Raw genomic sequence first — 27,624 nt, 5'->3', positions numbered from 1 at the left:
TATAGCCATGATTTTCCCCTGAACTTGAGCATCATCAGCAACACCTCCATTATGAATCTGGACCTCATTGACTCCTGAAGTCCATGGTCACCTTCACTCTTAGCCATATTTCTCCTTTCCATCAAGTCTAGGTCTCAGGTCTCCTCTGATGATGACTTCCTTATGCATGAGTTAACTAGGTAGTTTGTACCAACCTCATAGGGGAATTGTAAGGATCAAATGAGTTAATGTTTATATTGGAAGTGCCAGCTCTAATGGTATTGCAGAGCGTCTGCATAGTAATGTCAGCTAGTGCAGTTACTTGGCTCCACCCTGCCCCCTCTTGTACTTATCTAGCAATGGTCCAGCTTATCTGCCTACTCTGTACCTGCCCCCATGTAGCCAGAAATTGTTGGGGAAAAAGTGGTAATTTATTTCATGACCACAGATCCCAAGTCTATAATTAACTCTTCCCAGCAGTCCTACCATATTTCTCTGTCTGCTTTCCATGCTTTAAAATGTGTGCTCAGGGCCTCCCCGGTGGCGCAGCGGTTGAGCTCTGGGTTGCGAGGCTGCCTGCGGCCTCTGCGGCGCTGGTTCGGTCCCCGGCTGCTCCCCGGCCACCGGAGGAGGGTCCCGCATGGCGCGCAGACCTCTCCTGCCGCCCGCTGCTCCCCTCAGCAGTGTACTTCGGTCCTTCTGCCTGCTCTGCTCCCCGCTCTGGCTCTGGTGAATTCTCTCGCCCTCCCGCGCTTCTGACTGTACCCAGTGCTTGTATAAATAAATAAATAAAAATAAATTAAAAAATAAATAAATAAATAAATAAATAAATCTTTAAAAAAAAAAAAAATGTGTGCTCAGTCCTCTTGTTTTCAGTCCATCTATATTCCCAAACATTTTGGGTCCAAAGAGCTGAAAAACCTTTATCAGACAGATTAAACAATAAGAAAATTCCATGTAATTTCTCATGTCACAAAGTGAGGCCATTTCAGTATTGGTAGGTTCAGCAGTGCAGTGACATCTTTCTGCTGTGCCATCCTACAGATTGAAGATTTTGCCCTTCTTGACTTCTGTCATGGTTGCAAGGTGGTTGTCATTGCTCTGGCTGTCACATGTAACTATCACAGCGTCCTGGGAGAAGATCTTGTTTATTTCTGGGTGTTTATTTCAGTGAGGAAATTTTCTTCTAGAAGACACCCACAAACTTAATGACACTGAAGGAATGCTGGGGTGAGTGGTGGTGGGGTGGAGAGGTCTGAAAGCACAGCCGTCCTCTTGCACATCTGCCACACCACTGAATTCAGTTGATACTCTTAGGGTCTTGCTGACTCCTTCTCTTCTCTTTTTTGTATGAAGTCTCCCTAGGTGAGCTTATTCAGACCCTTGGTTTTGAATGTTATTTCGGTGACAGTGATTGTTAGTAAACATTCAACTAACATACATGCAAAATGTCACCTCTCACACCTAACAAAGCCAGCAGCCTCTGCCTCCTGTCTGCCACCTTCCACTCAAGCAGTCAAGCCAGACTTCTAAGCATAAGATTGATTTCCTCTCTGCCTCCAAGACAAAAGCTTTCCTAAGATGGTTGTCTGCTTCGCCCCTGTTTGTTCAGCACTCAGGACAATGACTTGTACGTGTTAGATCATTCAACCAGTAATTCAGTGATTGAACAAATGGATTTTATTTAATTTTTTGAGAGAAAAGGAAAACTTGTTATATCATTCATATTGGAAAAGGTGCCAAAGAAATTGACTGTGACTACCCTGAGTGAAAAGGAAATTTATGGTAAGGTTTTCAGAATCAATAGGTGGCTAGCGAACAAGACTGAGAGCACGAACCCAGGGCCCTGGAGCCCTGGACCCAGACAGTGTGCACCATGCAGGGGTCTGCTCTGCGCCAGCCCTGCACTGCCTGTCTGCTCAGAGCATCTCCATGTTCGAGGACTCCTGGTCCTGGGAAGTGGTCCAGCGGACCAGACCTGACATGGATGTCTTTTCAGCTAAGCCAGAGCGCAGAGAGAGAGGATCTGGCATCCTTAGTTTCTGTTGGAGGAATCCTTTAATTTCCTCCACTGAATTTAACAAGACCAGGATTTTAATAAGGGCAGTGGATGGCGAGCAGCCAAAACATGAGACATAGAAAACCCTGGGAACTTGTTTTGAAATTTCTCTCCAAATAGTGTGAACATCTACCTCTCTCTGTCTTCTTAACTCATAATGATCATTGACTCATAATGATCTTGTCTCATAATGATTGAAGCTTTTCCTCAAACCTAAGTCTTCACTCGAGAATGTCAGCCCCACACTACTGTTTTCAGAAGATACTCTTGAATGCTCAGTGATTTCCTGTCACCCTCAGAGTAAACCCCAGGCCTTCCGGGCCCAGGGGACCCACAAAAACTGAGCCTTGCTCTTCTCAGCTGCCCCAGCTGCCATTGTGCCTTCCTGCGCTGTCCTCTAGCCCTTCTCATCTCCCTTTGCTCTCCTGTGAGTCAGATGGGATCCCCACATAGCTGTGTACCGTGTGAGTCTCACTTCCCTGGTCTTGGCTTCAGGGTTACCTCCTCAGAGCCCTTCCCTGATTGTCCTGTATAAATGGTGCTCAGTGCCCCTCAGTCTCCATTCTCCTACACTTTGCTTATCCTGGGCTTCCCCAGGAAAGTGTAAGCTGCAGTAGGAACGACTTTGTTAAGTTCACAGTGTTGGAGTAAGTGTTGAGTGAATAAAACAACGTATTGGTGTCTTAGAAATTAGTTCTAAATGGTCCTGAAAATCAAGTATAAAGCATTTGAGGTGCTTCTTCTGACTCTTTGTTTGGTTGTGAACATTCTGTAGCTATATTTTAAAGAACCATTATCACCTCTTGTATTATAGCAATGGGTCAGCAGACCCCATTATTTCTTTGGCTGAATGGCCAGACATGTAGAACTTAGGTTCCACCTCAGACCACTAAATTGGAATCTCCTTGTTAAAATAGTTAAGGCAACATGTCTTAGAAATCAGTTGAGCATTTTCACACATGAAGGGGGAGGGTCAGCAGCTGAGATGCTTCCTTATCGTCATAGCCTAGTAACACAACTTCCTGCATTGAGTTCTGCAGAAGTTCAGTGTTTGCTGGTTACTCTGACACATTGTCATGAAGATTCACGGAGCACCATAGAGTGCCCTTTTCTGGTAGGTGATGAAGTGACTCAGAAATAGTTGTGTTTTTTGTGAAAGCAAAATGTGCTCTAAATTTCCTGCCCCTGGAAGGGCTGAAGGTGCTAGGTTTTTAGCAAGAGCCTTGTGCGTTCTTGGGGAATTTCTCAGCTAACATCCATTATTTCTCATATTTGGTGGGTACTTGCAGTGTTGTCTCACATGAGGGTATCATTACTTGCTGATACTTTGATTCCCACTACAGCCCAGGGAAGTGAAGCCTCCTGAAGCCCTGTAAACATAAGTAGGAAGTGGCATGGCTTGTTTTTACTTAGTAGGTGCTCTTTGTCTCCCTGTACTGGGGTCGTTAAAACTGCTATAACACTTCTAGTGCTACTACAGTGTCAGATTACGTACACACTGCAGAACATTTTTAAAATATAGCAAGGCAAAATGAAAGAATGGGCTTTACTTACCAGCTGACCCCACAGAGAAAGCTTTCTGGATGCACATATAGTTATATTTTGTGCCTATTTATATATGCCACGCACGTATCTTTTATTTTGCAAAGTAAGCTCAAGACATGCATTTGTTTTGCAAATTTTTCTTTACTTTTTTACAACATAGCAGATAAGAATCAGAAAAAGGTAGGTTTGAGTCCTATTTCTGCAACTTAATTTTGTGTCTCTAGGTAAGTTCTAAAAACTCTGAGCCTCAGTTTCTTTTTTGGAAAGTGGCTTCCATGCCATCCCAGGGGCAGTTGTGTAGAGCAGGACTGGACTGAGAGTGAGGGCTCATGTTGGAAGCAGTTGGGGTGGGTGGTAGGGTCAGTTTGTATAGAGTCTCAGAGTTTAAAGTCTTGAATGTGCTGCTGTCAGAATGGAATCACATTAATTCCATTTGGGATAATCCTATTTGTAATTCTGCTTAATTTTGTCAATCCCAGGACTTTGTGTAGAGTTTTATCTGGAGTGATCCTGAACACAAATGATGAAGGGAACTAAGCAGATTGTGTGATCTAGTAAAGCAAGTCTGGTATAAGAAAATAAACTGCCAGGTAGATTGTTTTTGCCTTAACTGTAAGCTACTATTGAAATTAATTATCTTTAATACTTCTCTATGCATTTGGATCTTAAAATCTGAGTCCTTTGCTTCCATTTCAGGTCAAGTGATAGAGTTTATTTCTTGGGTGTAGGATGCAGTATTTCACTGAACCTGATTCTCTTAATTGCAAAAGTGTTAACTTTTAACTTCACAGTGGAAAATAGCTGTTCATAAACAGAAATACTTTCAAACTGGAATAGAGTGTTGGCATAATATTTTCTATTTAAGGTGGTAACTGTTCCTGAGATATTTGTAGAAATCTGAGCTGTCACATCAATCATATTTAATTTTTGTATTATGTTGCACTGCAGTTGAGTAACTTCCATTTGTACAGCTCTTTGCTCACACTATGAATATTAACTTAAAAAAGGCAAACTGAATTTGAAGTAACGAGTGTTATTTGTCTAACAGAGAAGAGGGGTAATTACCTTCAGTTCCACAAGTGTAAAAATATAGTTCAGACCATCAGTCTTTGATTTCTGCAAAGTATTTGCAGCACAGGAAATTGGGCCAGAAAATTTCTCAGCAAACAGATTTTCTAAAGACAAAATTTCAGTCAGAATGAATGAATGAAATCATTAATTACCAAGGCTCTTTAAGAATACCCCTTCAAACAAATGGTGTTGAGAAAACTGAATTTCTACATGCAAAAGAATAAAGTTTATCTCCTTGTACTTTATATAGAAATACCTAAAGTGATCAAAAATCTCAATGTAAGAGCTAAATGCCAGTGACTCTTAGAAGACAGTGAAAAACTTTATTACATTGGACTTGGCAGTGATTTCTTGGGTTTGACATAAAAAAATAGGCAAAAAGGAAAAAAAAATCAGCAAAATTTTAAACCTTTTGTGCATCAAAGGATGCTATCAGCAGAGTGAAATGGTAACCATAAAATGAGAGAAAATATTTTAAAATCATGATAAAGAATTACCATCCAGAATATGGACTCCTCTATAACTCAACAACGAACATTCAGACATACACAAAGGACATGGGCTTTTCTCCAAATGACCTTAAGCACCTGAAAATATACTCAACGCCGCTAGTTGTGGGGGAAATCAAATGAAAGTCTCAATGAGCTACTACTTTATACCCATTAGGATGGCTGCCCACACACATCACCAGGAAATAGCAAGTATTGGTGATAACATGGAGAAATTAACTCTGTACAGGGCTGATGAGAATGTAAAATGGTATAGCTGCTGTGGAAAAACAGTATGGTGATTCCGCAAAAAAAACAAACAATAACCATAAAATTTGCAATATGATCTAGCAATTCCACCTCTGGGTTTCTACCCCCCAAAATTGAAAATGGGGCATAAAGAGATAGAATATGTATACACATATTCTTAGCAGCATTATTCCTAGTAGCCAAAAGATAGAAGCGGCCAAATGTCCACCAATAGATGAGTAGATATACAAAGTGTAGTATAAGGTAGAGTATTTTTTTAAAGATTTACTTATTTATGCATACAAGAATTGGAGTACAGGCCAGAGGTGGGGGGGGTGGCGGTGAGAGGATTCACTGGAGACAGAGTGGGGAACAGAACAGGCAGATTGACTGAAACACACTGCTGAGGGGAGCAGCAAAAGAGACAGGAGAGGTCGGCTGTGCCATGTGGGTCTCCTCCCTGCCCGGGGATCGAACTTGTGCTTCAGTGGCTATGGACAGCTTCATAGGCAGTGTCTTAACCCCTTGTACTACCAGGGAGGCCCCAAAGTAGAATATTATTCAGTCTTACAAAGGAAGGAAATTGTGATATTCTCTACAGCACACAACATGAATGAACCTGAAGACGTGCTCAGTGAAATAAACCAGTCACGAAAGAATAAATTCTTTTGATTTCACTTATATGAGTTTCTTAAAGGCCAAGTCTTGGGTAGTGTGAGTTGGGAGCCAAGTTGAGGATTTTTCCTCAGATCCTGTAATTCACTGTTTTTTAACAGAGCAAAGGCTGTCTTCGGCACCTTGCTTTGCCCTTCACCTTGCACCCTTCAACAGACTGTTTACCTTATGCACCCAGCTCATGGAGCCAAGGGCTGAAATCAGCTCCAGAGAATGGATCTGAGTCATGGTGCTAGTTTCATAACTGTTCCTTCATTAAATTTTTATCAAATCGTCGTTTCTGGAGAATGATACTATGAATGGTAGGATGAATAGACGTAAGCTTTGTGGACTTTGAAAATGTTTCTGTCATTACAAAGTATGACATTAACAATGATCACTGAAGGCTGCGTTTGTTAATTTTGACCAATATACATTAAACTTTTTACAGTACAAAAATCCTTTCCTAATGTGTTTATTGTGAAAACTATATCACCTCTCTCATAAAAATTTTCATGAGCTACATGAATAAATATAGCTACCCTGGTAATATTATTTATATGTGTCCTAGTCAACTGCCATTATGTTAGGACAAAATGTTAGTCCTTTTTACATTCATTGAGTTTCTTTTTGTTTCAGTCACTTCATGTTTTCTAAATACTGGTTATGGTGCTTGATGTGGTTGCTTAATACATAGTATCTTAAGCTTTGCTCTTCCAATGCAGACTTACTGTAGTAAGGAAAATAGACTTTCTTGTACCTTGCAATCTCAGTTTTTTTCATTTTCCCACTTTTTTTCCCTAATATTTTTGTATGTATTTATGTATACAAGAGCTGGGGTACAGGCCAGAGAATCAGGGGGTGAGAGGATTCACCAGAGACAGAGTGGGAAACAGAACAGGCAGATGGACCGAAGTACACTGCTGAGGAGAGCAGCGGGCAAGTCAGGAGAGGTCTGCTGGGCCATGTGGATTGCTCCCTGGCTGTCCGGGGATTGAACTCGTGCTGCAGAAGGTGCAGATTGCTTCGTAGTGCTGTGCTTAACCCCTTGCATCACCAGGGAGGCCCCCATTTTCCCACTTTTGATAGAGACGTGGAAAAATAAAAATTTTTCTTTCCTTTTAAAGTTATTTATCAGAAAGCAAACCTTCTTAATCTATAGAGTTGGACAATAGTGGTGGAATGGTGGCAAACTATAGTGAACTGTAGAAAGTGGCTTTTGAAATCACATACCCTCTTTTTAAGTGTTGGTAATTAATGTAGAAAAAAATGTTTAAATTTGTGAGCCAAATACAAAGGATACTATCAGCAGAGTGAGTGTGTTTGGATAGCAGGCCATCAACTTGTTTCTTTTCCCCTGAGGCTTGGCAGTCAACTGTTCCTCTACCCTTTGGCAGCACAGTAGCCATTTTAATGGAAAGATTTAGGTAAGTCCTAATGTTACAGCCATTTTCCTGTTCTCATTGGTAGAAATCAGGGCTAACCCTCCTACCTGCTTTTACCAACTTTGTGTTTAATAAGATCCAGCCTCATCACTAGAGATGTCATAGTAAATAGATCTAGTGGAGTAATTTGTTGAGGGACCATTAGTACTTGCACTGAAAGAATAAAGACTATTAGGACAAAGCCTTTTTCATGAGTAGTTTTTGTTTCATTAAATTAGTTTACAATTCATTTATCATAAATGATTCTTTGAAAGTACATGTGTTTCTCAGATTTTGATAATCTTTAAGCTAAAAGAAGGACACCAAACATGGTAGTATGGACATGGGTGAATGGACTATTGGGCAATACAGCTTGCCCAGCACTGAGTATTGGGTTCGTGAACATACCTGCTATGATGTCACAGGCAATATCAGGGCAAAATCACTTAATAATGGGGTTAGATTCTCAAGTTAATAATCTTATAAACTAATTAAGAAATTAGAAATTAGATTCTGTTTTGAAGTACTTTTCCAGCTACTAATTTTGACATATAAACTTTTGGACCTGGTTAATTTTTGTAAGTGAAGAAAGGAAATATTGAAACATTAAATCTAATGGGCATCAGATCATCATGTGTGTTCTCTCATCTGCTTTGCAGGGGGAACGCAGCGGCTGCCACGTGCTATTGGGATGTCCCTAGCCAAAGAGCTCATCTTCTCTGCACGTGTGCTCGATGGCCAAGAAGCCAAGGCAGTGGGCTTGATCAGCCACGTTCTAGAACAGAACCAGAATGGGGATGCTGCCTACAGAAAGGCTTTGGACCTTGCCAGAGAGTTTTTACCTCAGGTATTTCTAACTCACTTCCTTGTTTTCTCTTTTTGCTTCCAGGTAGAGAAGTACATGGTGGCTGTAAACTAAAGTAGTCACATAGTCACATAAAAAGCCTTCAGAATGAAAATCCAGATCAGTAGATAATTTGAGGGCCAAGTAGTAGCCAGACTTTGATAACATTATGTAAATGTCACGTGGAACAGAACATACAGCAATTTAAGTGTTTGCCAACTGACCCCTCTCACCTGAGCCAAATATGTGGAGAGAAATAGTACTGGACAGTTGTCATTGTGTATCACCCCCACACTGAGGCACGCTAAGTAAAAAGACCATAATCTTAAATGTGCTTTCCTTGTAGTAGCTTTATTTGGGATAAGTTATACAAACAGAAACAGTCATTTCTCTCATTGTGTTTTATGGTGATGTAAGTGTTGTTTAACTCCTTTATATGTAATGTATTTCCTCACATTTATCCTTTCAAAATCTGAACTCACTGTATATTTATTCCCATATGACTTCCTCATTAATAATGATAGTGCCCCAAGACTCCTGTTTTATTTTATTTTTTTAGTAGTAAAATTTTTATTTCTATTTATTTTTTAATATAATTTATTATTTTTATAAATTACATCATTGATCATTTTTGTACAATGTTTGCTTTTTCCTCTCAGTTGTAGGCCCCATAGAATTCCCACCACCAGTTCACCTGTACACCATCACCATAGTCCCTTGTGCTCTTCTCCCACCCCATTTTGACCACTCTCTTTTCCCCTCCCCTGTAAAATGTCTCTCATTTATAGTTGCCTGTTATTTTTTGTTGTTGTTATTTTTTCCCCCCCAGATTCCCTATTTGGTTCCCCTCTATTCCTCCTATAAGTGAAACCATCCGATATTTTTCTTTTTCCTTCTGACTTATTTCACTGAGTATAATCCCTTCCAGCTCCATCCATGTTGCTGCAAATGGTGTGTTTATCTTTTTTGATTGCTGAATAGTATTCCATTGTGTATATATGGCACATCTTCTTGATCCAGGTGTTTGGGTTGTTTGCATATCTTACCTATTGTAAACAGTACTGCAATAAACAAAGGGGGGCAGGTATCTTTTTTAATTATTAATGTTTTTGTATCCATTGGTAGATTCTCAAGAGGGGGATTGCTGGGTCATATGGTAGCTCCATTTTCAGTAGTTTGAAGATCCTCCACACAGCTTTCCATAGTGGTTGGACCAGTTTGCACTCCCACCAGCTATGTAGGAGAATTCCTTTTTCTCCATCCTCACCAACATTTGTTATTGTTAGTTATTTTAATATCTGCCATTCTCACTGGTGTAAAGTGGTATTTCATTGTGGTTTTGATTTGTATTTCCCTGATTATAAGGGATGGTGAACATTTTTTCATATACCTGTTGACCATTTGCATTGGAAAAGTGTCTTTTTAGTCCTTCTGGCCAGTTTTTGACAGGATTATTTACTTTGTTTTTTGTTGAGCTGTGTGAGTTCTTTGTAGAGCTTTGTGATTAGTCCCTTATCAGTTATAGCAAAATTTTTCTTCCAGTCAGTGGGGTGTCTCTTTGTTTTGGTTAATGTCTCTTTTGCTGTGTAGAAGCTTTTTTGTTTGATGTAGTTCCAGCTGTTTACCTTTTCTTTCACTTTCTTTGCTTTGGGGGATGAAGACTCCTGTTTTAAGGGTTTCTTTGTTCTCTAACTCAGGTATATTTTTCAAATGTCCCTTTCTTCTGAAATTGTGGGTTAAAAGATATTGGGAGGGGGTCAAACTAGCAGGATTTCCTCAGTTATTATGCCTAACATTTCATTGTTAATATACTACATGTTCTTTATACTTTCATCTATTGATGGGCACTTAGATTGTTCCATATCTTGGCTAGTGTCATTAAGTCTACAGTGAACATAGGAGTGTAGATATTTCTTTAGTGTCCCTTTTTCATCTCTTTTGGTTGCAGAAGTAGATTGCTGGATCTTATGATAGCTATATTTTTAATTTTTTGAGATACCTCCATGCTATTTTCCATAGTAATTTTCACATTTGTAATGATCGAAAAAGTCAAAAGAAAGACATTTTATAGTGCATGAAAATTATGTCATAGAATTTATGTTTCGGGATCCAAAAGTAGAGTTGTATTAGAATAATCATGCCCATTTCTTCATGTAGCGTCTGTGACTACTATTGGACTGGCATTACAAGGTTGAGTAGTTTTAATGCTATCACCCACAAAGCTTTAAAATATTTATGATATATAGCCTTTTAAGGAAAAGATTGTCAGTCACTGGGCTAGGAGGCAGAAAGCTCAAATTTACCATGAATTAAAGTAGAAGTGAAAATACTCACTTGATTGTACAGACATCTGTATGTAAAACCAAACTGTCAACTTAGGATGTAAAATACTTCAAACACGATCCAGGTCACAAAGCAATATGGTTGCTAACACACTTGCTTTCAATTTAATACCTTTTCTTTCCTTGTCCGTCCTTTCTTCACTCCCTTTACTTCTATTGTATGATTTGTATAATGGGGAAAGTCTGTGGAAAATGCCAGGTGGCCAAGAATAACTATCATGGAGTTCCACCCTTTTAGCATCTGCATTTTTCAAGTAATGCATCCTCCCAAGGGCAGAGGATTCTGGCATTCTACCAAATGTACTTGTAGTCTCACTGAAACTATTCTTTATGGATGTTTTTCAGCATCTCTGTGAAAAGGTTCATCTCAGAAATGTGCAGGTGTGAAATGAATATGCAAATGAATAATGGCCACACTATAGAGGACAATAGAATACTCAACCCAATAGAACACCTGACTGCAGCAACCAATGTAAACGTTCTGCATAACCTCTTTGAATCTCTGCCAGCCACAAGTGATGGTGCCTAACTCCCTTGCTACAGCAAGATTTTAATTAATAGGATTTGCTTACATCATTTGGGTGGTTTTCATTTATTTCCACACAGGTCATCTTCTGGATTAAAAGATTTTAACTTGAGAGGGAAAAATATTCTTTCATTCTATCTTAATCCTGCATGGAGTTTAAAGTTTTGTGTCCTAATCATTTCAGGAGTTAAAATAACTTGTTCACTAACTCAGAGTCACTTAATTCACACAGGATCCATAACCTATTTTTTGGACCAGGGATCCTTTTGGCATCTCTATCCAGAAAAATACATGTTCCCTTCATGTTTGTTTAGAGGTTTGCATCCAATTTCAAAAGGTATTCTTGGAGTTCTTTGTTGCCAAACGTAAAGGCCCAGGTCTGCCTGGTGCGCCTTGTCCTGAGAACTGTGGAATGAAACATCACAGTTCCATGGATTCTAAAACACATTGCTGGTGTGGATACTGCTTAATCTGTCTCAATTAAATGTGAGCTGTCATTTTCTGTAATTTATTTCTCATAGACTATAACACGGAGCCTTATACTATGAAATGATGGAAAGAGCACAGAGAGCACATAGGAAAGGTTTTTATTACTCTAAAAGAAGTAGTAAAAGTAGGTAAGGAAGACTCATTCTAACTTTGGTATTAATAGTTTCCCCAAATACAAGGGAAATTTCTGTCTACAGAGATTCAGTGTACATGTAATCAGGTGACGTAACAGTTTAACAAAATGTTGGTGTAACGACAAAATGGCATAAAACTTTGGGGTCAGACCTCCTCTGCAAGAAATGTTGAAAGAGCACTCTTAACTAAATCAAAGAGAAGAAGAGTCACAAAAATTTGAACAAACTGGAAAAAAATGTTAGTTACAGGTCATGATATCTTTAATCTCCCTAAATGTAAATGTACTAAACACATCTGTTAAAAGGCACAGAAAACAAAACCCAATTCTGTTGTCTCCAGGAGACCTATCTGAGCCCAAAGATAAACATAGGCTCAAAGCAGATGGTTGGGAAACAATCATACAGCAAGTGGGACCCTAAAAAGAGCAGGAACCACCACACTTGTATCAAATACAATAGGCATCCAACTAAAAAAAGATAACGAGATAGAGATGGATATTATGATTAAAATATCAGTACATCAGAAAGACATAACACTCATCACATATGCACCACATATGCATCAAAATATGTAAAGCAACTATGAACAAACCCAAAAGGTCATTGACACAGTAGTAGAGGGACTGCAGCACTCCACTTTCATCAATAGACAGATAAACCAACAGAAAATAAATAAGGGAGCAATAGCATTAAGTGAGGAATTAGACCACGTGAACTTAATAGATATTTATAGGGCATTGCACCCTAAAATCAGTGAATACACATTCTTTTCAGGTACACATGGAACATTCTTAAGGATAAACCACATGTTGAGTCACAAAACGAATCTCAATAAACTCACGAGGGCTTAAATTACATCGGGTATCTTTCTTGATCACAATGTTATCAAGCTAGAAATCAGCCACAAAATGAAAGTGGGAAAGCCAAAAATATGTGGAGAATGAATAGCATATTACTGAATGACTCTTGGGTTAGTGAGGAAATCAAAGAATAAATTAAGAAATACCTGAGACAAATGAAAATGAGCTACCAGAATCTATGGGATACAGCAAAAGCAGCACTAAAAGGAAAGTATTTAACAGTACAGGCCCATGGCAGGAAACAAGGAAGATTTAAATAATCTAACCTTCTACTTTAATGAACTAGTAAAAGAAGAATAGATAAAATCAAAAGCCAGTAGAAGAGAGGAAATAAAAAAAATTAGAGTGGAAATAAAGAGAAATCAAAAAGTCCAAAAGATCAATGAAATAAAAAACTAGTTCTACGAAAAAATAAAATGGACAAAGCCCTGGTTAGTAAGATAAGAAAGGTAGAATCAGAAACAAAAGAGAAGTTACGTCAGACAAACAGAAATACAGAGCATCATTAGCCTACTATGAATATCTTTGTACCAATAAATTGACTAGAAGAAAAGGACAAATTTTTAGAAATATACAACCAGGAATCAGGAAGAAATAGAAAACCTCAATGGACTAATTACAAGCAAGGAAATTGAAACAATAGTCAAAAGTCTCCTAAAAAAAATAGAAACCTAGGACCAGACTGCTTCACTAGTGAGTTCTACCAAACCTTCCAAGACTAACTAGACCTATTCTCAAACTCTTCCAAACATTGAGGAAGAGGAATTTTTCCAAACATAGTTTATGTGGTTAACATTACTCCATACCAAAACCAGACAGACATCACAAAAAAAAAAGGGAAAAGAAAACTGCAAACCAATATCCCTGATGAACACAGATGTAAACATCCTCAACAAAAATCTTAGCAAACCAAATTCAACAGTACATTAAAAGGATCACTCATCATGATCAAGTGGGGTTTCTCTCAGTGAGGGAAGGATGGTTCAACATGTGCTTATCAGTATAATTTATCACATCCAAAAATAGAAAATGAAAGTCATAAGATCATATTAATAGATACAGAGATGGCATTTGACAAGACTCAGCATTCATTTATGATAAAAAAAACTCTCAGGAAAAAAGGCATAGAAGGAACATACCTCAGCATAAGGGCCATATATAACAAACCCTCAACTACCGTCATACTAAGTAGTGAAAAATGTAAAGTTTATCCTCAAAGCTCAAATACAAAGATGTCCACTTTCATTATTACCATTCCACATGGTATTGGAGTCCTGGATAGACCACTTAGGAAGAAAATATAAAAGAAATCCAGGTTGGAAAAGAAGCAAAACTGTCACTTGTATACTTGATTATTATATACATTGAAAACTCCAGTAAGAAACTATTAGAAAAAATAAATCAGTGCAGTGATGTGATGGGCTCCAAAATCAGCATACAAAAATCAATTGGATTCCTATATACAATGCCAACAGTGTACTAGAAGAGTACAAAATCATAAAACAATTCCATTTACAATTACATCACAAAGAATTAAATACCTTATAGAGATAAAAGACCTGTTCAGTGGAAACTATAAGATATTACTAAGAGACACAGAAGACAGAGAAATGGAAAGCTACTCCTTGCTACTGGATTGAAAGAATTAACATTATTAAAATGGCCTTATTACCTAAAGCAATATATAGATTCAGTGCAATCCCTATCAAGGTTTCAATGGAATTCTTTGAAGAAATAGGACAAACATTACTGAAATTTACATAGCACCTCAAAAGATCCCAAATACCAAAGCAATTCTGTCAAAAAAAAAAAAAGAAGACTGGATTTATCACATTCCCAGACATCAAACTATACTACAAAGCTGTAATAAAAAACAGTATGGTTATGAATTAAAAACACACACAGAGATCAATGGAATAGAATTGAGAGCCCAGAAATAAGCCTACACTTATATGGACAAATACTTTATGATAAAAGTGTCAGGTTATACAGTGGAAAAAGGAGTCAAGTTATGTAATTGTTCAAGAACAAACAGAGTTTGCAAAATTGGACTGTCACATGCAAAAGAATGAAACCACCACTATCTCACAGAATACGCAGAAATTAAACAAAAAATTGTCTGTAATCCCTGAAACCATAAAAAAATAGAAGAAAATATAGGCAAAATTCACTTCAAGGATGTCTTTGGAAACAACTCCAATGACAAGAGAAACAAAAGAAAAATAAACAAATGGGACTGTATCATAATAAAAAGCTTCACAGCAAAAGAAACTATCATAAAAACAAAAAGACACTCTACTGAGTGGGAAAAATATATTTGTATATCATACATCTGGCAAGGAGCTAATATCCAAAATATACAGAAAACTCATACAAAAAGAAAACAAATAACCCAGTCAAAAATGGGCAGAAGAGTTAAATAGGCACTTCTCCAAAGAAGACATATAGGTGGCCAACAGGCACACAAAAACATGTTCATCATCACTTATTATCAAGGAAATGCAAATCAAAACCACAATGAGATAACCACCTCACACCCATGAGAATGGCTCGTATAAAATAGACAAGAAGTAACAGGTGTTGGTGAGGGCGTAAGAAAAAAGCAGCTTTTATACACTTAGGGTAAATGCAGTCTTTCCAGACCTTATGGAAAGTAGTATGGCTGTTTCTCAAAACATTAAAATCAATCTACCATAGGATACAGCAGTCCCTCTCCTACGTATTTACCTACAGGATATAAGACACTAATTCAAAGGGATATATGCATATCTGTGTTCATTGCAGCACTGTTTACAATAGCCAGAATATGGAAAGCACCTAAGGCTCAAGGACAGATGAGTGGTACATATGGTACATATTTGTACCATATATTCTCAACCACTCACTTTTGAAAAAGGATGAATCTTGCCATTTGCAACAAGATTGGTGTAACAAATACATGCAGAAGTTACAAAATGAAATTTAAGGAATATTTATTTTTGCAAATTTCATTTTGTCATTGAATGATTACTCTTCAAAAAAAAAAAACCCTAGAAAATGTCCATAAAATGAGTATGCAGAAGACAAGGCCTTGGTTTTATGTCTTAGAAGAGAAGCTGATTGAATCATGCATTGTATCAAATAGCATTTTCATTTTTCCAGTTTGTTAAATCCTGCTGCTCAAGGTGTGGTTCATGCACCGGCAACCTGGACATCCCGGAGTAGTGTATAAGCAGAGTCCCAGGCCTACCTCAGTCCCCTGAACCTTCATCTACATTTTCACCAGGGACTTGGAGACTTGTGTGCCTATGGAAGTGTTACAGGCATAGTCTCTGGATCAGCTGGGGATGAAAAGATTTTCACACAAGAGCATTGTTTAAAAGAGAATGGTAGAATTCAAACTAAGATACTTGTCTAAGAAAATTGCAACCTCTAGAAAAGATGTTTCAGCATGGGACTCAGGAGGAGCTCTTAAATAGTTTTAGGTTGAGCATTGAAACTCTGACAGGAGAAATGACATTTTTCTATACGATCATGCATATTTATTCATTCAGTTAGAGGCTTTGTATTGCCTATTAGAATCTTACTTGCGTTTTAATTCAAACGACACTTTAAAATATGCTTTGATTTCTAATTCATCACACATAAACAATTTTTAAGAATTTAAAACATGGTCAAATAACTGAATTCCTTCAGGTGGATTGTGGCTGTATAAGACAAAAATAATACTTTACTTCTGACAGAGGACACTCAGTTTTTCCCTCAGTGACCCTCACACATCCTGCAGGACTGTTAGATTTTAAACATTTGTTTGATATGGGAACACTTCTAGAATATACATCGTTATTAGCATGACTTTATTTGGATCATTTATTGACAACCGTAGAGGAGAGATACATGTCTGAACCCCATGTTCATCAGTAATGTCAGCCTCATTTGTACCCTAGCTTTCTATTATACCAATAAAGGAGGTGGTATTGGTGCCAAGCACTTTGTCTCCTTTTCCCTACTTCTGTGGAGACTTGGTGAAGAAAGGCAAGTCCTCTGCTAGACACATTCCGCCTGCTCACCTTAGAGCAACTAACTTTGCCAGCACAGTCTCCTTTGGAATCTCAGTCACTGGCTGATGCAAGAGAGAGACCTTGCAAGACCCCTAAAAGAAAATTTCCATCACAGTTGTTACTGCTTCTGTGCCATGGATCCAGGAATGGGAATTTCTGAATTTCACTGAGATGTAGAACATAACTGGCATAAGTAATAATTGAAATCTCTTTCTTTAATTTGAATTGTAGGGACCTGTTGCAATGAGAGTGGCAAAACTAGCAATTAATCAAGGGATGGAGGTGAGTGCCTTAATGTTTAAGGTTATTCCTGGAATTGGGAGTTTAAACTTCATTTAAATTGGCAATATATAGAGTCCACAATAATTCTATATTATTTTCTTATGTTCTGTAATATAGTTATTTCAGTGCTACTATAATTGAAAGCTGCAGAGTTGGATTTTACAATAGCAACATCATTGATTTCATTCTGTTTATAGTTGTTGATTCAGTGTCATAATTACAGAATTTGGTAATTTCACTCATGCCTTGTAAGCTTAATGCTTATCATTTTTGCCATGGAGTTGAGACTTTTTTAGTTGGTATTTCATAGAAAACCAAAAGAAAAAGACATTCTGTGTGGTCTCAGCACTACTATCATCTTAGAAAAACATGAGAACAACATTCTTCTCAGAGCTTAGCCTGGGTCTCCACCTTTATCTTCTGCAGATACTTTCTGCAAGGAGACATGTAAACAAGGCAAGTCTGTAGGGTGTCCTGGGGTTACCCTGGGGATGTGTCTCCATAGGGGACAGGCCATGGGACAGATAGACAGAGCAAGATGACAATATAAGCACTCTGTTACATTGGACTTTTAATTACATTGGTGATATTTTGGTTAAATTATGGGAATTTTAAGGAAAGATACTTCTTTCTTGCAGGCCCAGAGTCACTGTATCTTTCTGTGCTTTATAGCATTAAAAAGGAAATTGAATTTGTTAGCAATAAATGCAGTTTTTAAAATGTACAAGTTACTAGGCTAATAACAAACACCTTATATGGTTCTTACAATGTGTTAGTTCATATATATGTATTACAATATAGAATGTACAATATATATAATACAATGTGTCTGTATCAGTCTTACTATATATATCTCTATATCTCAAGTACTTTATAAACTTGTAAATAAATTTTATAATTCATTTAATTCTCACCCTACTTGCATTTGGTAAGTATACAGCTAGCCTCTTGCTCAGGTGCTCCTCCTAAGTACAGTGAGGTTAAATAACTTCTCGATGGTTTTGCAGCTCCAGAATGGCGCAGGTAGAAGTTAAGTCCAGGCAGCCTGGCTTCAGAGTCTCTTGTGCTGGTCACACTTTTGACTTTGTTGTACCTACTCAGAGGATTCTTTTATTTTGGAATAGGGTTATTAAGTTTGCGTTTATATCAAGTATACCATATTTTAAAAGTAATTCCTACTGAAATGTATTATATTTTTATCCTCAGGTGGACTTAGTAACAGGGTTAGCCATAGAGGAAGCTTGTTATGCTCAGGTATGTAATACAGTCACAAATTCAATGATGATGCCTCCTTCCAGATGATGTTTACCTTCTTTGTAAAGTCAAATGAATTCTGTATCATTGAGGAAGATGGTCTCCATGCCAGAATCAAATACATGTGATACTTAGTTGTTTCTGCTATTTGTTACTAGTTCTTATGACAGATTCAGTTCCACAGACTAATGATGCCTGTCTATGTAATTTAGAATGCTCTTTAATACTTTAGTCCCATTTATGTGGTAGCTGTCTCTCTGGCTCATGCAGTATCTTGTGTGGGTGTGGACCCTCTGCAACTCAGGTAGGTGGAAGGAAGGCAACGGCACCTGTGCGTGTGGGCACCCTCAGTGTGAGCGGCTTGGTGGCTTTTCCTTATGTTCTGAGCCTCTTTTGGTGGCTTTTCCTTATGTTCTGAGCCTCTCTACTGAAATTTCACTAATTCAGTTACAGAGTTTTCTTTTCGTGTACAAATTAGTAGGGTTTTCTGTAGAAAAATAAGTTGCCTCCCTCCCTCCTCTCTTTTCTTCTCTCTCTTTTTCTTTAAGGATAAAACTTTGTTTTAGGACATTTAAGGTAGCAAAAGACTTTTATTCTACTCTTTCTGAAAATTGGATACTGCTCCCATTTAAGCATGGCCGTGTTTAAATGAACAACACTGTCTGTAACATTAATATATGCCTGGTTTGCATTTATAAATCACCACCTGTCATGAAGTAAATTATAAACCTTTATAAATGGACAACTTCAGATTTGGAAGCAAATTTTTTTTAAAAAGATTTATTTATTTATGCATACAAGAACCATAATATAGGCCAGAGGTGTGGGAGGTGAGAGGATTCACCAGAGACAGAGTGGGGAACAGAACAGGCAGATCTACTGAAATACACTGCTGAGGGGAGCAGCAGGTGAGTCAGGAGAGGTCTGCTGCGCCATGTGGGTAGCTCCCTGGCCAGGAATCGAATTCATGCTGCAGTACCTGTGGATAGCTTCATAGGTTGTGTCTTACCCCCTTGTGCCACCAGGAAGGCCCTGAAGCAAATTTTTAAAAGCACATTTGGTTATAAATGTAAAAAACAGAAATCATACCAAGTATTCTATTAGACCACAGTGGGAGTAAAGTAGAATTCAATAATAGAAAGATATGTAGAAAATTCAAAATACTGGGCAATTAAACAACACTTGTTATTTTAAAAAACATGTGTATCAAGAAGTCTTAAGTGGAATTAAAAATTTTTGAACTAAATGAAAATGAAAATGCAGCTTCTGAACTTATTTGTGGGAATGCATCAAAAGTAATGTTTAGAAATTTATAGCATCCCTTGCATATATTAGTAAAGAAGAAAAAAAATAAGTTTCTAGCTTATGAAAGTTAAAAACGAAAACAAAAGAGCAAAATGAATCCACAGTAAGCAGAAGAGAAAAAGCAATAAAACCAAAAGTTGGTTCATTGTAAAGATCTATAAAATTCGCAAACTTCTATCCAGGCTAGCCAAGGTGAAAACTGAGAAGATAAAAATTAACTATCTCAGAAGTGTAAGAGAGGCTGTCACTGCTGCCTCTCATGGACATAGAACTTCTACAAGATAACACAGAACATCTTGGTGGCCCTGGGGTTTGGCAGTGTCTTTTTAGATAGGACACTGAAAGCATAATGTATTAAAAAAAAAAAAATTGTAAGCTTGACTTCATTAAAATGAACTCTTCAAAGACATTGAACAAGATAAGCCATATACTAGGAGAAAATCTTTGCAAAACATCCATCTGCTAAAGAAAGGCCTTGTTTCCAGAATATACAAACAACTTAAAACTGAACAATAAGAAAAAGTGGGCCGAAGATCTGAAGATACCTCACTAAAGTAGCAAATAAGCATATGAAAAGATGCAACAGTATATATATGTCATTAAAAAAGCAAATACAACGAATTCACACAATTTGGCTATTTCTTACAAAACATATTATTCGACAATCATGCTACTATGAATTAACTGAATGAGTTTAAAACTTATGTCCACACAAAAAACTGCAGTTCAGTGTTTATAGCAGCTTTATTCATAATGACCAAACTTGGAAGCAGCCAAAATGTCTGTCAGGAGATAAATGGACAAATAAGCTGTGATACATCAGACTATTAATAGAGTATTTTTTCAGTGATAATAGGAAATGAGCTATCACTCTATGAAAAGATGTAAAGGAACCTTAAATGCCTATTGCTAAGTGAAGGGCTTCATTCAGACTAAAAGGCGATGCACTGTATGATTCCACCTAGAACATGGGGCAGGGTTGAAGAGGTGGAGCACTGGGGATGGTTAGGACAGTGAAGCTATTCTGTTTGCCCCTGTATTGATGAATACTTGACATTATGCACATCAAAACCCATAGAACATGCTACACAGTGGACCCTCCTGCAAACTGTGGACTTAGATTAATGCATCAATATTGATTTATCATTTGTAACATCTGTACCACACTAATGCAAGGTGTTACTAATAAGGGAAGGAGAGGATGTAGGAGGCTTGAAGGAGTGTATGGGACTCTACTTTTTCTATTCCATTTATTTGTAAGCTTAATCTGTCTTTAAAAATCTATTATTTTTTAAAATATGTTTGAAATGCAGAAGAGGCATTTGAAGTTAGAATGTTAAATTTGGTCTCATAATTAGAATTTTTCAATGACTGATAAATTTCAACTTTTAGATTTTACTTAATAGTTTTCTTAGATGAAGCTTGTTTAACTTTTAAGCTGTTTTTTTCTTTTTGGTAAAAATAATGTAAAATTTTGTTTCCCTTAGACTATTCCAACGAAAGACAGACTTGAAGGTCTTCTTGCTTTTAAAGAGAAAAGGCCCCCTCGCTATAAAGGAGAATAGAAGAAAGAGAAATTTTTGAAATGCCAGTATAATACATGTTTTTCTGGAGGTATCTTTCAGATCTGCTCTATGGTTCAACACATGGAGCCCCAACCACCAAAGTGAAGAGCGAATTACTGGGGTGGGACAGCAAGCACCCAGAATGGACCCATGCCTGTACTCTGTTCCCTTGTCTCGTTATAGCCATTCAGATTTATAATGCTCGTAGTGTGTACTGTCAAAAACCAGACCCTCAAGTAGGTGTACATTTTTAAATATTTCCTGCATATGAAGCTTTCTGTTCTTAATTTTTTAATGTGAATAATTTATATATTGCACACTTTAGGAGATAATAATATTGACTGTATGTCTACTGTGCTGCAATACAGAAATAAAGTTATTTCTATATACCAAAAATGTGAAATTAAACCAAATAAAGTTTCTCTAAGGGATTATATGCACATGCACAGGGACACATGCATACATCTCAAGTGGAAAAGGGAATTGATATATGAGTGAAAATTACCAAATATTAATAAAATTAGTGAAAACTTGGATATTTTTCTTGTACCCCATTCTTTGTGAATTGAATCAGTCAGTGCCTGTTGAATTTCAGGACCCACCTTTCCATGCCATTTATCTCTGTCAGATAAAACTTCTTCCTAGTCAATCCCGGAATACCATGTGGATGGTGGCGAATTAATCCAGTCATAGCTGGGGTCTGAGGTCCTGTGAGGCCACCGGAGGCCTTGACTGGTATCCTTTGGAGACCTGGCAAGTGGCATGGCCCCTCACCCACCCCAGAAAGAAAATGTCACAGCCTAGGTTGGATGTGGAAATGACTTGGGGTTGTGGCCTGCACTCTGCTTTCTTTTCCTCCCGCTGTTTGCTCCTGACTTCATTAAGGAAAGGCAGATACAGCGTGCCTTGCTGCAGCAGCCAGGCACACCTGAGTTTAGCTAGCCCTGTGGGGAGGGGCGACAAGGTGTGTATGAATGAGAATGTGGCTTTCAGTGGGTTTGGGCTGGTTTTATTTCTGTTCACTATCAAACCACGCTGCTTTCTGAGGTGTGTCTGAGGGTGGAACTTGGTGCGCTAGAAAAGCTGCTCTTTTCTAGGACCTGCACCGCAGTATTTGTCAGTCCCAGTAGTGCTATACTGGACCATGAGCCTTGCTGCTGTCACAGTGAAGTCAAATTTGGCATATGCATGTGTGATTGCCTGTTCTGTGCGTTCCCATGTCAGCACTATGCCTTCATTGCTCTTAGAAAGCCTTTAGACTGAATTTTTAAGAATCACGGAAACTTTTTTTTTTTTTTTTAATTTAGGAAATTGAACTCTCAATCTCAATTCTGAAAATCTTGAGAGGCAAGTGTGGACTTGCGGTCAACTGGTGTCAGGTGGACACACCTCCCAAGAGGGGAACACTCTGCTTTGTCACCAGCAGTGCTGAGACTGCAGATCTGGGCTTAGCTGATCAGCATCAGATAAAAGGGGCTTACTAGAATTTATATTCAGCTCTTGTGCAACCACAACTGGTGGCATGTACACTTTGTTTACTGAAAACTTGTGCTGTTCATATCACACAGGATGATTTGCAATTAAAGAGTTCCTCCTTGTTTTCTTAGTCCTTTAAAGGTTTCAAGGCCATTTTGTCCTGTCCAATCCATGTTCAAATCCCATTCCATTTTAACCGAGTAGGAAATAGTTATGTTGATGGAAAAAAAATTAAGAATATCTGAGTGACTTGTGTCTCCTAAACTTGGATTCATAGTCTGTTGCTGATGAAGAGCCATTTAGTTTCCTAACAAGCTCTGATCGTCACTGGAGTGTACCTGCAAGTGAGGACATCATATGACTCAGATATTATAGACTTAATAAATTATAAATAAATTATAGCGAGATAAAAGGGTGTGCCTGATTGTCTGTGTAGAGGTCTGCCTTTCCCTGGGCTTTCTCTTCAACAGTGCACATTTCCAGACTCCGGTGCAGGGACTAGGTTCTTGGGGCAGTGGGGAGTATCTCCTGTTTTCCAGCCCTTGAGTGTTTGTGCATACTCATGTGAAATGCCTTCAGAAGCTGACCCAAGTTGGAGAGGCAGTAGATTTGTCAGTATGTTCAGATTAAGCCAGAGAAGAATTGGAGGACGAGTAACCGGGCACGTGACCATTCAGGGCACACATTTCACTGCAGGAAATGCACTACATCTCGGAACAGGAAACCTACTGGTCTTGGAGTGCTTTAGTGCTCATTGATTTCAAACATCTCTAAAAGAAAACTATCTCCGAATGACTTCTGATTGTGAGACAAGATTTTATTAATGGCCAAAATAAGAGGCAGGTTTTCTGTGACTCACTTCTGTGATTTAAAGGATCATTTCCACTGTGTGCTGTTGTCAATAAAAAATAGACCTGGTTTTCTGTCAATCTAGTGCTTCTCCACCCCCACCCCTTTCCCTTTTCTAGCTGTCAACAAATTGGCTGTCACAAAGTGTTACTTTGCTGACAGCACTCAACAGCATGCTTTGTATGCTGGGTGGGCATAATGGAGTGTATTGCTTGGGTGCCACACTTAACAGAAAATACACGTTTGTTGTATGGCCTTGCAGTGGGCTGGGCATTGACCCTTTTCCTCACTTGACCTTAACTCTTCTGGTGATAGGCGCCTGCATTTGCTCTTATTGGTGGTCCAGAATCCTGGCAGGCAAATGTTTTTTAATATTTAATCATGCTGTTATATTTGTCTATCCACCTAGTTAAATATTAATTAACGTGTGTCAGCAGTTATTGGACTATCAAAACAGTCAGAAATTATTCAAGAATGCACATGTCACAAAATAGAAAACACAGCATTTTAAAGTTACCTATATTTGGGCAAAATCGGAACCACTTTTTTGCATCTAGCAAATAGGCTACAGACTGTGATTGGGGCCATTGTGGGCAGCAAGGGGATCCACCCTTTGTTCAAAATACCTATGGGTCAGGTCTCCAGCCCTGAAAACAGTTTCAAGTTCCTGTTTTTGGATTTTCATAGTTTTCCTTCTTTGGATCCTCCCAGAATCCAGCTGCCCCTGGATCGCCAGCTCCCAATCTGCAATCACTTGGTGTGCAGTGTTTTGCTTTTGTGTGTTTTTTTTCTTTTCAGACAAATTCTCAGGGAGAGAACTAGGCTCCTGACGGGGAAATGGACAGACCACGTCCCATACCTCCAGCGAGGTCAGGTTCGTCGTGGAACACGGTGTGGTGTGAGCTTAATGTGGTCAGGTGGGAGAAGGGCAGGAAGGAAGCTGACAGTTCTGGGGGCAGCAAGGGAGGAACTTTTAACCCCAGTGGGTCACTCCCTTCATAGAGAAAATCTAGTATACGGTATGCTTTGATTCCAGGAGACTTGACAAGGTCACTGAAGATACTGATATGTGTAAGCTGAGTGAATTGGGGCTGGGTTTTATTACACTGGTGATGATGGCAGTCATGAAGTCCTAATGCTGCCAGGTGCCCCTGTGCTATTGTCCTCAATGTGCACAGCACCCTGGGCAGAGAGGCACTGTCCACTGCTGGCCCGAGCAGGAGACTGCAGTCTGTGGACCATAGGCTGGTGGTGGGGTTGGGAATTGAGCCTGTGACCTGTTAGCCTGTCTGGCATGACTGAGGCTATTGATTCGGATGTGTCAGCTTTGTTGCCTTGATTGTATCAACAGTTTTCTACAACTAAAAAAAACTGAAAGTGTACTGATCCCATGGCCTGATGCCAGGAGACGCACATGTGACAGGGACGCCTGCTCAGTGCTTCATCTAAACCAGGCACTTTACCTGCATTTTCTTTTTTTCTTTTTAATTAATTATTTTTATTTTAAATTTTTTGTAAGATTTATTTTTATTCAAGAGCTGGGGTACAGGCCAGAGACGCAGGCGGGTAAGAGGATTCACTAGAGATAGAGCGGGTAGCAGAGCAGGAAGAAGGACCCAAGTACACTGCTGAGGGGAGTAGCGGGTGAGACAGGAGAGGTCTGCCGTGCTGTGTGGGATGCTCCCTGGCTGGCTGGGAATCGAACCTGCGCTGGAGAGGCTGCGGACAGTTTCACAGCGCTGTGCTCAACCCGCTGCGCCACCAGGGAGACCCACTTTACCTGCATTTTCACTTCCAGTACTCAAAAGCCTTGGGAAACAAGTTTGTCAGCTTATAGTTTAAGAGACTGATGGAGAGTGGGGTTCTGTGTGCAAGCCCCCATGTGTAATCACTGCAACCCTGAGGGACCAGAGTTGTCGAGGTGGCCACTAGCCGTGCACCAAATCTATGAAGATACGGTTAATCATGGGCAGGGTGTAAGCCTTGCTTCTCAGCTCCCCTAAACCAACCACCCCACACCCCTAGAGTGTGAGTCTGAGGACTTGTGGTTTGGCAGCAATCCCCAACAAAAGGAAGCACGAGTGGGCCGGGGTGCCCCCGGCTTCTGGGTAAGCGTGGCCAGGCTGCAGTCACACTTATCTCAAGTATTGTATTCAGCTCTCAAGTGATCATGTATTTGCTCTGTGCTATTCTGGAAAGCACGCATAAGTTCTTTGGCCAAGTTTCAGCTTTTCCAAAACCAGTGATGTGACATTGGGCACAGCACCTCTTCCCATTGAGCCTGCTGCTTTGCCTGCAGCGGAATCCAGGTCATCACAGTGGAGGCACGTGAGTGTGTCTGTAGGAGACCTTTGACCCAGGCCAGTCATCATATGCAGGTGAGGAAGTGCAGTTGTATTTGTTTCAGGAGAAACCTGGGACATGAAGGGGACCTGTTCAGGAAACTGAGCCACTCATGCTGGGAGAGCCCTTCAGAGAAACCCTGCAGCTTTCAACATCTGTCACGTGAAACTGGGACCTTTGAGGCTGCCAGGGAAGAGCCAGCAACACTCTGCTCCCAGCTCTCTTGGTCCAGACACAGCCTCCGGGATGAAGTCAGCAGGTGAAGCTTCTTAGATGCTCCCAGGCCCACAAGCTTTCTCTGCCTGAGGTCCAAGCAGGAAATAGGAATGCCAGGGGCGCTGAGGACACTGCTGTCCCCTAGGCAACCAGACCCACCCCTTCATGTGAGATAAAGGTGCCATCTGCAAGTGCTGCCCTGGTGGTGTGTCTGCAGAGGCACAGAAAATGGCTAGTTCCCCCAAGGTGGATCTGGTTAATAACCACCTTGGCCCTTGGGATAACCCATAGGCAGTAGTTTTTCACTGTTTTAAGAAAAGACCTCCTCATATCTGAATGCCATGTTTTCAGTTCTAGTGTTGAGGGTTGCATGGGCAGATGACCTGAGAAAAACAGCCCATTTTTCTACTGACTCAAGTGGCTGCAGCAAAGCACAGAGGGCCTGATGCAGGACCCAGGCCCCTGACTGGGGGGTTGGGGGGGTCAGTCTCTACATCTCACTGCAAAAGTTCAGTCCTAATGCATTTCAAAGACTGTCTGGAAACATCCTCTAAATGCAGTCTCTTGTGAGCACATTTCACAGAACACTCTGGAGAGGAGTCGTCAAAAGGCAGGCACTGTGTCAGCCCAGGGCGACATTCCCTTAGAGGTAATGTTCACAGGAAAAGGTTTTAGAGGAATTTGAAAATGGGCAAGTGCTCTTTCTTGACCTTTTCAAAAACAGTCAGTCACTTTCACTTTCAGCCTCTGAACATGTGGAATGAATCCTTTGTGCCTTTGCAAAGTGAAGAGGGTTTTGTCTAGCAAGAAATGTAGACTTCTTGTAGGTGCTCCTGCAGTGAGTAACATTTCTTTTGAGCTGGCTAGTAACACTTCTGAGACACAGTTTTTAAGAGCCTAGAACTTTCTCACAAGTAGCTGTAACTTGAGTGCTTTAAAAATTCCAGCACAAGTAATGTGTGACATGCCATTGAAGATAGGGAAAGACAGTCCACATCTGACTTAGTGGACACACATTCTAATTATTGGAGAGGTAACATTGAGAGCTATTCTTAGCCCCCTTGGAGGCTCCCCATGGGCTCCCTGCAGAATGCCATGCTACATAAAGAGGTAGTTTTCTTTGCCTCTGGTCTTTGTGGGAATGTATGTGTGACTTGTGACAGTAAATTAAACACCCTTGCAAGAAAGTATAGTGGGGGAGGTGTGTGTGTATCCTGACACCTCCCCTGTACTGGTTCCCGAATTCAGGTCCAGAGTGTCCTCTCACATACCCGCATTCTTGTAAGCTTAGGGTGGATGAGTAACTGGCGATGCCAACCCTCTGTGCTACTGCTGCTTGCACTCCTACATATGCTGTGTGTGTTATCCAAAACTTGCTTATATGGATATGAAAATGTGCATTGAATTTCCTGAAAAACTTGACAAACCTGATCTTTGTAATCTTACCCAGTTTCCTCTAAGGATGAGCTAGTCTTAGAGAGTAAACATGAGGAGAGTGGTGATGAAGGGACCCAGGAAAAGTCCCCACCCCTTGTCTGTGACCTTCAGCAGATGCAGCACGAAGGCCACATCTGTGGGGAAAAGACCCCATCACATCTACTCAGCAAACCTGAGAACTGGGGTTCCCAAA

General features: G+C 39.5%; 1 protein-coding gene across 1 annotated transcript in view; it reads left to right on the top strand.

The window, feature by feature from the left end:
• The window catches only part of AUH (AU RNA binding methylglutaconyl-CoA hydratase), a 119,468-nt gene extending 94,761 nt beyond the window's left edge, over nt 1-24,707 (top strand). Inside the window, exons 7-10 of the mRNA XM_037494512.2 lie at nt 8,129-8,316; nt 16,936-16,986; nt 18,193-18,240; nt 21,033-24,707. Coding sequence (XP_037350409.1) covers nt 8,129-8,316; nt 16,936-16,986; nt 18,193-18,240; nt 21,033-21,110 — 365 coding nt within the window. The 3' untranslated portion in view covers nt 21,111-24,707. The remainder of the gene's footprint in view (nt 1-8,128; nt 8,317-16,935; nt 16,987-18,192; nt 18,241-21,032) is intronic.
• The last annotated feature ends 2,917 nt before the right edge of the window (nt 24,708-27,624 follow it).

Source organism: Talpa occidentalis, unplaced genomic scaffold (assembly GCF_014898055.3).
Source record: "Talpa occidentalis isolate TD23 unplaced genomic scaffold, MPIMG_talOcc4v2.1 talOcc4.7, whole genome shotgun sequence".
NCBI lineage: Eukaryota > Metazoa > Chordata > Mammalia > Eulipotyphla > Talpidae > Talpa > Talpa occidentalis.
This window is presented reverse-complemented; position numbering and strand designations above follow the sequence as displayed.